This window comes from Aphanomyces astaci, assembly GCF_000520075.1.
Source record: "Aphanomyces astaci strain APO3 unplaced genomic scaffold supercont1.78, whole genome shotgun sequence".
Lineage (NCBI taxonomy): Eukaryota > Oomycota > Saprolegniomycetes > Saprolegniales > Verrucalvaceae > Aphanomyces > Aphanomyces astaci.
In genome coordinates this window covers 323502-335300 of record NW_009798341.1, presented here as the reverse complement: position 1 = coordinate 335300, position 11799 = coordinate 323502, and the positions used below count along the sequence as shown (strand labels likewise).

Here is an 11799-nt window from a genome sequence, read left to right as displayed (position 1 = left end):
TACGAATACGCTTGATTGTCCAGGGCGCCTTGTTCCAGCAAGTGGTGAAGCATCTTCTTCCTCGTCACTTTAAAGGTCAGAGGAGTCACTTTCCGACCCATCGTTGGAGGATTCGATGTGAGAAGCATCACATTCCCCCAGTTGTGGACGCGTTTTGACCTTGATGTTGGTGGTCACTTCAAGTTGAAATAGAGTGTCGCTGTGTTGGTGCAAGAACTTCAACACGTGACGGATGGACATTTTCTTGTAAAAGTGGCTTGTGTAAGCGCAAGACTCGCGCAATAGGTACAAGACACACAACGGGCCAGAAACTTCTTGTTTTCTCGTCATGTTGACATGTGAGACGCCAAGCGACGACGGCACTTGACTTCATCGGACAGGGCCTCTCCACTTTCAGCTGTTGAGAGTTCTCGCTGAATACGCGTGTCAAAAGCAGCCAATGCCAGGGCCGTTCGACATTCAACCTTTTGTTGGTCCTTGGTGGTGTACTTGCAGGCGTAGTAGATGCGCTCAGCCATTTCAGCGCCCCCGATCATGATTTGAATATCGTGATTACACTTGAAAGCACGAAGGATGACATCGCTGTATCCATTGATGTACTCTTCGCCGAGCTTCCTCACCAGCAAGATTGCAGATGTGCCAATGCGTCCAACTTCAACTCGGGCCCGAGGGAACAAATATCGGCACATTTGTGCACCCCTTGTGTTGCGGCTTTGTTTGAAGCACGAAGAGCAATGCGACCACCAATGCACCTGCAACACGGATGCGAACGTAGCAATGACATATAACACCGTCTCGTCGGGTAGTCGGGTCTCATTTGGTCCAAATGGCATGCTCGACAGCTCGCGGTATATGGGGTCCAGACAAAAAGTGTCTTTATCCGGTGCAACATACGTATTCGACGCTGTGTTGGATTCTTCGAGACTTGCTCGCGCACCAGCCAGAAGCTCTTGATAGTCGACGTTGGATTCCATATGGACAGTGCCAGCTAGGTATGTCTGAAAGCTCGCACGCATATGGTCATGTGTTCGCTCGGGGCCATACTTCTTTCCAGCCGTAGACTTCAAGAGCGATGCTTCCTCGTCCAAGTACTTGTCGATTGCAGGCTGAGAAAGCTTGGGCAACTCCACAGGCCACACTTTTCCACAGGCCACACTTTAGGCCTCGAATGCAGGAGGGCTTGCCGAACCAAGTGCTGGGAGCTGACCATCGTGTTGCAATGTCCACATTTGGCCATAATGGGCTCTTTCGGAAGGACGCCCTCTGTGCGACGAGGTTTTCGAAGGCTGTCAAGGGAGGGTCTAGCGCTTCATACTTGGGATCCGCATGCTCACACGTCTTGCAGGGGGTCTCAAGGAGGTCAATGGGCACAATGCCCTCCGAGTACTTTAGCACCATCGCTTCATACTTGAGGTCTGCCTGAAATCGGGCCTCGTACTCGGACGTGGAACGTGGAGCACCATGTACCCAAACAAGAAGATGCAAGTGAAGCGTCCCTCGACCTTGGGTCTCAACCATTCCAAAGTACGCTTTGACATGGCCGAATAGCCCACTAGTCTTTTTTGGTCGACCGGTAGACTTATCGAAACCGACAACGACTTTGATGAATGCCTCGATGCTTCGATCGAAAAGAGTAGCGGACACCATGTTGTCGTTCATCACCAGTTGTTGCATGGTTGCTTTGTCAGGCATGTGCTTGAGGTTCTGCACATCAAAAAGCGATTTGACTTGGATGCCTCCTGCCAAATACGCCAAAGTGATTGTTCCGTCCACCTTTGGCGTGATGGTGACGAAAAGACTTGGCTGGCCAAAGCGATCGGCCGTGGTAAAGACTTCTCGACGGTGCATACGACGTTCGGCATTGCTGCCCCACACAAACGACGAGCTGCATGCAACGGACCGGAGAAGAGCGCCAACGGCCTTGTTCACAAACTTGTTCTTTGGAGTACACACCGAATCGACGGGAATCTTGGTTCTCCAGACCTTTCCGCATATCGTCATGCGATATCTTTGCTACCGGGGTATGCATGGACGGTCGGACTTTGGTCGAAAAGTTTGAGTTGATGAATCCACGATCGAGGCCGAAGTATTGATCTTGAGCAAACCGACGTGAGCTGAGGGAGCAGTACAGCCGACAGCACTGCTGCTTTGACACTGGGACTTCGTTGGTGTAACCACGACCAAATGGGAGCAGGTGTGGAAACATTCGGGCGTCAATGCCAGCTTCAAAGTAGTTTGAAATCTTGTTTGACGTGTGGACATTGAATTCAGGGACTGCTGGGTCTGCGCGTGGTGTTCTTTGGTGAATCTTGCTGTTGAGTGCCTCCAACACTACCTTCTCGTTCATAGGCGCCATGTCCGACGCTGTTTGAGTGAACAGGACACTGCGCTCAACGTAAGCACACTCATGCTCGCCTGAACCTTCATCGGGGTCCCCAGAAAAGCCGTTCACAGCTGCTTGTTCGTTATCCACAGCGCTTGCCTTCTCGTCCACGCCCAACGCCTCATCAATGATGCCGTCAAGTATATCTTCCGCTGGCAAGGATGCAATGAGATCCCCGTCGATGGACACGTCGGCATAAAACCCATTGTAGGACTTGTAGAAGTGCAATATATTGTAGAAGTGCAAGATATCCATGATCATGGCTTGCCGGACTAAATGATACTCCTTCACTTTGACAAGCTGGTCTTTCGTAAAAGGCCCAGCAAGCACAACACGGTACATTGCGTCTCGGTTCAGCTTCAAGGGCAACAACGTAGCAGGAGGACCAGGGACTGCGTCGAACAGGATCAAGTGAGAACGGATCATTTGGTGCTCGCCTCCACGGATGATGCGTGTCTGAGCCACAACACATAGTGAATGTGAACTTACCGCTCTCTCGTACAAAGAAATAACTCAAAGGTTTCCCCTCGCCACGAAATTGAATAATCATTACGAACAGTTTAAGATTCGAAGAATTCGTACCATGCGTTGAGTGAACAACACATTCGCTTACCCGCGAAACGTCCACGCGGTACGTGGCACTCTGTATACCGTGAAGCAGACTCTTCATGACAACCACGACGCTGTGCACATGGCGCACGGATTCAAAACTAAGAGCGTGACTGTCCACACACCATAGGCCTCCTTGAGGTTTCAACGCTCGATCGAAACGGGTCTGGGTGGCGTTTGAACGCAGTATACATGACCTATGCAATCTAAGTATAAATTCTAAAATTTTGGTATACCTTGTTCCACACGTACCGAATCTGATGCATGGATGGTATATTTTCGAGTTTAGTCCCGTCGTCCTGCTGCTCTTGAAGTAGACACTGTCGTATCTTCGTTGGCGACATATGCAACGCTCACTGCTGGATGTACTCCACGTAAAAGGCGTCCGTCGGAGGTGGTGCATCTTAGAAGCCAATATTATGCTCTTCGTGATAAAATCAGACGAAAATTTTCGATCCAATGCATGAAATGGCCAGGATACCTATACCTCATAGGTTATCTATGCTCGCTATCCTGTATATACAAAACTTCGCGACTACGACGCATAGATAACATAGCTATACGTGGGGAACCAGAGAAGCTAGGACAACTAGACGAAATAGACAAAATACACGTGCTAATATTTACTGCACAATGTAGATAATAAATTGACGTACCTTTGCAATCGTACGAATTGAACCCCGCACGATTTCTCTGTTTCCCTCTGGAATGTTGGCTCGCTTCATCGCGTACGCCGATTTTGGAAGTACTTTGAATGTCCTCTCACAGGGCGCATCAATAAACGCACACTCTGTGACCGTGCCTTGCAGTAGTTTTGACAGGTGACTTTGTTCTAGTAGCAAATACAATGTGTAGATGAACTGTGTAGTAATGTAGTATAGATGTAGTATATGGAGACTTACATGAACCGATACCTCAGAGCGTTTCGCATACATCCCAACACCAAGTCCGTCGCGCTTGAGAAGCCGACGAAAGTGTCCCCACATTCGATGAGGGGCATAACTCACCCAGGGTGTAAGGGTATACTCCATAACGCATCATTCTCGAAGTCACCAGGTGACTCTACGTCGATGGTCAGCACTTCGCCTGGGCGGACTGTCCCCCTTTGAACCGGCAACCGTCACATGTTGTCCAGGGTGATTAGCATGCAGCGTCAACAAAGGAACTCCATACATGAGTTCGTCAGCACCGCGTGCAGATGAACATGAGCGAGTTCATACGTTAGACGCCTGAAAATGGATAGTGTATAGTTTTAATGCCTTGTGTGGTGGGACAAACTTGGTACATCACCATACATCCGAATAATTACCCGGATCCAATTTAGTCTAACACTACACTACGCGCCAAAAATGAGAGAACTCTTAAGATTTTTTGTGATATCTCATCAACCAATGGGAGTTAAGCGATGATGTTTGGATATGATGTGTGGACGAATATTCTCGAAAAGTGGTTATGGCTATCGAACTGGAATTCCCTTATTTCGATGACCTCACAAACAATTGGAAAATAATGGATGGCGACAACATTAAGGAACAAAAATACATACAAAAACTAATATAAAGAATGACGGTATATTGAAGAATGATGGTCAATAGTGTGTCTTATCGCCTTTTTTGCAAATGACTTAGCTTACGAATGAACTCGATAGAGATAGTCCCATGCACTTTAAATCGCATCTCGAAGGTCGACGACATTTCTGTACTGCTTGCCATGCCCGTAGACATGGCGGGACATCGCAGCCCAAATGTTTTCGATTGGATTCAGGCCGGGAGAGCGCGCAGGTCATGGCGGAGAGGTGTAGCTGGCCAAGAAAGTCCATTCTATCATGGGAAGCATGTATGGATACATTGTCTAGCTGAAAGACAAAATCAGCACCATAGTTTAAGTGGGAAAATGGCAGTAAATATTCAGAAAGAGATTAGATGTAGTGGCAGGACGACTGCTTGCCATTAAGAAACGCCAATTTTCTCTTTCCTTCCCACGCAATGCAACCTCAAAACTTCACTGAACCACCGCCTTGTTGTCGTATCACGACTTATTTCGCGGGTTGTCCAATATCGCGCCAGTACTGCTTACAGCCATCCGGGCCATCCAGGTTGTACTTCTTTTCGTCCGAAGACACGACGTACTTCCACTCTTGGGTTCTTGCAATGCGCCATGGTCCAGTCCAATTTCGCGACTTTATGTTGGCGAGTAAGATCCAGGGTTTTCTCTTATTATGTCCTTTTAGAGCAAGGTAGATTTAATTCGACACGGATTTAGACGGCGCTTGATTCGCTGGTGATGGCTGCTCTGAGGAGCTATGGTCGGTGGCGAACGGAAAGCTGAAGTGGCCTGCCGCGAGGTTTTGGTTGGCGTCTGGGACGTAAGCATCGTGAAACGTCACTGAGTGGTCGGCTCGTGTGGGCGCATATCTCACGGAATGTGAGTCCTGCCTCGCGCAGTCCTAGGATTCGACCGCGTTCTTCGTCAGTGACTTTTTGATATGTTTTCATATACAACAGTGAAGTTTTTTTGACAGAACTAAACTGACGACAAACATTCCTTAATATACCGCCATTCTTTGTATTTGTTTTTGTATGTATTTTTGTTCGTCGCCGTCCATTATTTTCGAATTGTATGTGAGGTCATCGAAATCAAGGGAATTCCAGTTCAGAATATTCGTCCACACATCATATCCAAACAGCATCGCTTAACTCCCATAGGTTGATGAGATATCACAAAAAAATTAAATCTTCTCTCATTCTTGGCGCGCAGTGTAAGTACAATAGAGAGGTTTCGCAAACGTCCCATTCCCAGATCCCACACCTCTAAAACATAATTATTATATTGGAAACCTTCTAAACCTAATTATTCTTTCCATATAATAATGTTCTGTTTGAATGGGAACCCATCCCATTCCCAAATACCAACCTAATAGACATGGCCATCACCGACAAACGCCGCAACTGCACGCCCGAAGGAGACTTAATGCTGCTCGTCCAAGCCGCCACCGATCTACCCTGGTCAAGTGACGACGTCATGGCATTCCTTGGCGGACAAGTGGGTTTACTGTGCTCACTTTGATGGTGTCGTCGACGAACGGAAGGTGCAAAATAGGTTTATGGCGTTGGTAGACGAGCACCGCAAATTCGAAATGGCATCTGCAAAACTCTCAGGAATCGACCAAGAGGAGTTAAGGATGCATACCCTGTTTGATGACTGCCGTTGCTAGACGAAGTCAAGAGCCCTGTAGGAAGCCAGCTGTGAAAGTGGAAGACGAAAAAGACAAGATCGAACAAGGCAGTCTATTGCTACGCGAGATGGCCATTCAAACGATGAAACTTCGTAGTGACGTCGACAACGACGCAGTGAAAACGAAACCTGCGGTCAAAAATCATCGCAAAAGTTTGGCGGCTGCGATTGAGGCTGACAACGAGCTGGAATTAGAAAGTTGCGAGAATCAACTGGAATTCGATCGGTTCAAGTATGAATCTGATTTGAAACAACGTGAGTTGGATCGTGACGAAAGAAAGGCTGAATGTGAGCACCAATTGGCGCTAGCACGCATCGAGAGTGAAAAAGTGTCTAACCTGTTGAAATCTGTAATTTGATGGTAAAAAGGAAATTTTATACACAACAGTACACAATTAACACTTTGTAATTACTCTGATGTTATACTAGTATACTCTTTTAGAGTTGGTGGTCGTATTATATTATGTGTACGACGAAATTTGATTCCCACCATAGTAGCAACAGTTGCAATTCGTGGTAAACACGGCGACAAGGACAACACTTCCAACATTTCGACAGCATGATTTTGTGTAGCATCTTGTAGGTGATAAAACCCCACAATGTTTTCATACGTTCAAAGTTCAATTCCACACCTTGGCGCACACGACTCATGGAGGCCTTGAAATGCAGCTTGGGCTCATCTAAGTTATTTCGACACGGGAGCGTACAATTCCTTTGTTGCAGTAAATAACGTATGCGTATGCCCACTGCTGATACAGGCCACCATGTAGTTGAAAATTGCTGCAGAGTTATTCGAGAGACCGGCCAAACATTGACAGCATGGCATAGGATGTGATGGGGTACCAGACACGTCGGAGCAAAATGGCCATGGCTTCCACATCTACCACACGATCTCGGTTGGGAGTGATAGCGACATTTGGAACCCCCAGCAAGGATGACAGTTGCAGGACACCACTAACATCAAAGCGGAACGACATTTGCCCGTCAACATCACGCATGTTGCAGTCCATCATCACATCTGGAATATGGGGTCGTTCCACCGAGATGCCAAGACCGTACTAGAGTAGCGTCATCATCGTGGTCGGCTGCTTCTTTTTGCGCTTTGCCCATTTGTACACCCGAAGCGCAAGCTGAGACTCCCCCTGTACATGTTAACGAGATCTTCAATAACACGCCCACTGGACTTGTGCTCTGTCAATAGTTTTGCTTATGGGAGTCAAATATGAAACGACTAAATTTGCTCCCCCCTCCAATAATGCTATGGGAAAGGGAAATACAATTTGCGAAACCTCGCTAATACACGTACAGTACAGTGGTACTGAGGATTCCAGTTGGGGCAAATTAGCTGTAGCGTTAGATTGTCATAACGCTACCAATTCACTTTTCAATTTGCCAACTACTACAGCTTCCTCTGCGCACGCACGTTTCATATATAGACTCGCCATAGGCGATGCGATTGAGAATGATGATTGTTCTAATTTGTTTGACTGATGGAAGTAAGGAAAACGTTCACTCACACCTGAAAACTTATGTCACTGCTCAGCACTAGACGAGTTTAGTGAAGTTTCAGCCACGAGCGAGTTTGAAGGATCCATTTGCTCAAGGGAAAGTGATTGTTGGCTTTCCGTCAACTACATGACACCGATGATGACAAATTATCCTTTGATAGCATGCATTTTATCGGCTAATTCGTCATAACTGTAATTTACAGTAAATCTGGCCAATTTGCAGCGTCGCGGTAAAATTATACTGTTTCTTGTATTAGCATTTACAGTCGCACCGGCGGGAATGCTATAATGGTAACGTTATGACGGTATACAGAAATCATGCTGTATTTTACTTTTCGAGGCCCAAAGGTGAAAACGGCATACTGTATAATCTGCATAACATGCTCGTCCGGTTACGGTGACTCGGCTGATTGAAGCATGGGACAACGACGATGACGAGATCGACAACGAATGGGACTCTACTAGTAAGCTCAATGAATCCCAGCGTACATAGCGATTCTGGCCAGAGTTCATCTTGATGAGTGTTGACCTCGAAAGGTACAAAAAATGCTCACGAGCAGTGTCGCTCAGCCCAGTCAGAAGGGTAGTCAAAGCAGGCAACTCCGATCTCAATTTCGTTGTGTTTACTCGAACCAATCGTGCGTTTGAGAGCATCTAACCAGATAACCATGCTTTCAATTGATTGGTGAAAATACTGATATAGTAGTCAATGATTGGCTCCTCTATTTTGCCGTTCGGTGTTCACAAAACGGTAAAAATATGCCATTTCCGCCAGTTAGCGTCGCAGTACTCCGAGTATTAACTGTAAAATAGCGTTTCCGTCGCACCATTGAGGATGCCCTTATTTGTAGGTTTTGTACCAATCAAAAGAGAAGAGTCTTGGCTATAAGATCATATAATTATATTGCCAATCTTCCAAATTCAGCGTGTGTATTCTTCAAATAAAATCATCCGCCCAGCCCTAAATTTTCAAATGTTCACCGGACTTGAAGAATGTATGGAGATTGTCTCAAATATATCGAAAACATATACAGTATTTGAGGCAATCTAGGAAGGTGTCTACGTCACCTAAAAGTACCCATGTCGCCTTCCTTGTCATTGGCTCAACAGTACTATATAAGTTAATCTTTTTAGTATAATTGATTGTTTCTAATTTCACACCTAATCGAATGTCCAAACGTGTCAGTCAGTGATTTGGGACGGAGTGGTACTATTAATACGTAGTATCAAGACATTCGTGCTTGGGTCAGCTCCACACAGGTGATAGATAATACACACCTTATTTTGAACAAATGTATGATCTTGATTAAAGTATGCTATGCTATCTTAAATTTAAATTCATCTTGATTAAAATATGTGATTATTTATGCTTCGGTCGGACAGTTAACTTCGTGGGGTTGGCTTACATATTAGCGTAAATCCTACCACCATGAGGTCCAAAACCACTGCATACAAATCTTGAAATGTCAATTTTTGAGTGATATATGTATATTGATCGATAGTTTACAGTTAGGACTGAAATTCCACCAGAAAACTTCTGACAACTTTTCCTTTTTCTCTAAGTACCGTGTAGCGTATATTATTCGAGACACCTTTTATATTCTGGACTCCTCCAAGAAAGAATAGTTTTGCCTGTCACTCGAATATCAAGTTGCACAGGAGTCCCTTCGCGCGCTTGCATACCTCTTATATTAAATATATACTCTCTGCATTAATAAAGTATGCATTTATAATTTTCGGAGGTTTTTTGGCGCGGACAGCTACAAGCACACCTGTGATCACTCTGAAAGCCATGGCCGACAATGCTGATACAGTCATCGCGAGACGGAAGTATTCTGGTCGCCCGGCCTTCAAATACGGGCGCAAGGCCGTGCCAAAGCTGTTCAAGAACAATACAGTAGACTACAAACACCGACTGGAAGCGATAATCAAAGTGTCTGAGATTGGCATGTGTTCCTTTCTCGACACCTACTGTGCCAACTCAACTGCCACCGAACGAGAGAGCACAAGGAAGTAGGTTCATGGATGGGTGACCCGCCGCCAGCACATCGAGGCTATGGCCAATCGCGCATGCACGAGCCGCCAGAAGACTGTCCGGTTGCGAAGCATCCGAACAACCCTGCCACAAGAGGCAGAGGAGCAGCTGACACGATGGGTGCATGGCATGCGCAAGGACGGTATACCTGTCACTTACGTCATGCTAAGACTCATGGCATTGGAAACTGTCATCGACGTAGGTCTGACTGAGGCCGAGTTCAAGGCCGGGTGGCACTGGATCCGTGGGTTCAAGCAGCGCAACAACCTCACGTTTCAAACGAAGACACGCGTTGGCCAGGGCACGAATGAAGATGGTGCTCGTACCCTCGAAGAGTTTGCCGAACGTATTCGCGGCGGAACATGGGATCGAGCGCATCTACAATGCAGATCAAACAGGGGTGAACTACGAGTACCTCCCAACGAAGACGCTCAACGCGGCCAAGGAGAACACGGTGTGGGTGAAGTGCGGCGGGAAGACCAAGGACAGAGCGACGGCCATGCTTCTGACGGACAGCACGGGCGCCAAGCACCCGCTGTTCTTGGTCCTGAAGACAACGAAGTCAACCGTCAAGGAAGTCGTGCAAGAGAACCTAAAGAAGCGTCAAGGGTTTGGCAAGAAAGTCTGGAGGGAGGTGCTACTTCTGCAGCGTGCGCACCGGTGCCAGACCGATGGGAACCCGACAGCATGGTGGAATGCAGGGATATCTCTTGCGTTCTTGAAGTTCCACTTCGCGTCGCGCGGGGACCGGGCAACGAAGAAGGTCATGCTGATCTGGGACGACTTCAGCGCGCACTTCACCGAGGAGGTCGTGGCCTACGCTGAGAGTCTGAATGTCGTGCTGGAGCGTGTTCCGCCGCGATTTACCTGGATTTGCCAGCCAGTGGACGTCGCGTGGAATCGTCCCTTGAAGGTCATGCTGCGTGCCCATTGGCTCGACGAACTGAAGAGACAAGTGCGCCTCAGCAAAGCAACGGGGTCAAAGTTGGTGCTGCGTGGCCCCTCTCGCTCTACGATTGTGTCATGAGTGACTGGTGTGTGGGGGGACTTACCTGTGGCCACCATTTTGAATGGTTTTCGCAAGTGCCAATTGGTGAGCGGTCCTGTCGAAGAAGTTGCTGGAGATGTCCCTGTTTTGGATGATGACACACTTGGTGACCTGTTGACCAACATAGCCATCGAAGACACCATTTATCCAGATGAAGACATTGACTGCTGTGATGAAGCTGAAACGTCTAAACAAAATTAGGACAACTCAATATATTACCAGTCCATTTGTATACAATATTTGAAGTTCTCTTCCTCTCCATTGTTCCTACCCTTGAAAATTAATTTCACTTCACAGCTAATTGTTTAAGGTGTTGATTCGGTGCAAATCCATATATGAAGGTTTGTATGTCCAGAATACTCCGTAAATTACACAACCTCACCCCTTCCCGCCGTCGGATAAATGTCCCGTGACTATCCAGAATAATATACGCTACACGGTACCCAATGTAACGTTTCAAAACTGTCACCATAAGTTGACCGAGAAATATCTGGATGCCTCCAATTTTTCCTGAAAATTCCAAGAATATCACAAATGTAGAGCCAGGACACGGTTAAGGTATGTTGTGCCGGATTTTGCAAACTGTACCCGGTTGCAGCATGTAGTTTCGAAGGTTAAAAACAAAACGCGGGATATGTTATATAACAGTACTCGACAGCAACCAACGCCTATTTTGTCACATCTCAGGCAATTCAAAATGAAATTCTCTAAAAATAGGTGAAATCGATAGGCAATTCCAACGCCATCGTTACTGTAACAATTGAATCCCGTCAAATTAAATACCTTTTGAAATACACTTCGCTTTCTGGAAGAATGCGTGTCAATTTTCACCCGAGGAGTACATAACCCGCATAAATATATGCGATTTTCGATATAAGGTTATAGAGGTATTCTATTCTGGTGCTTTGAGGTACTGTGCAACTCTATTTCCTCTTGTGACTGATAAAAATAGCTACTTGGTCATCATATCACCGTATCTACC

General features: G+C 46.6%; 1 protein-coding gene across 1 annotated transcript; it reads right to left on the bottom strand.

Moving 5' to 3' along the window:
* Positions 1-326: 326 nt before the first annotated feature.
* H257_16036 (hypothetical protein) lies at positions 327-2809 on the bottom strand (the record flags this gene model as incomplete). The annotated part of the gene is made up of 3 exons (XM_009844356.1): positions 327-998; positions 1045-1938; positions 2018-2809. The coding sequence occupies 3 exons, from the start codon at positions 2807-2809 to the stop codon at positions 327-329; spliced, it is 2358 nt and encodes a 785-aa protein (XP_009842658.1).
* Positions 2810-11799: the final 8990 nt, after the last annotated feature.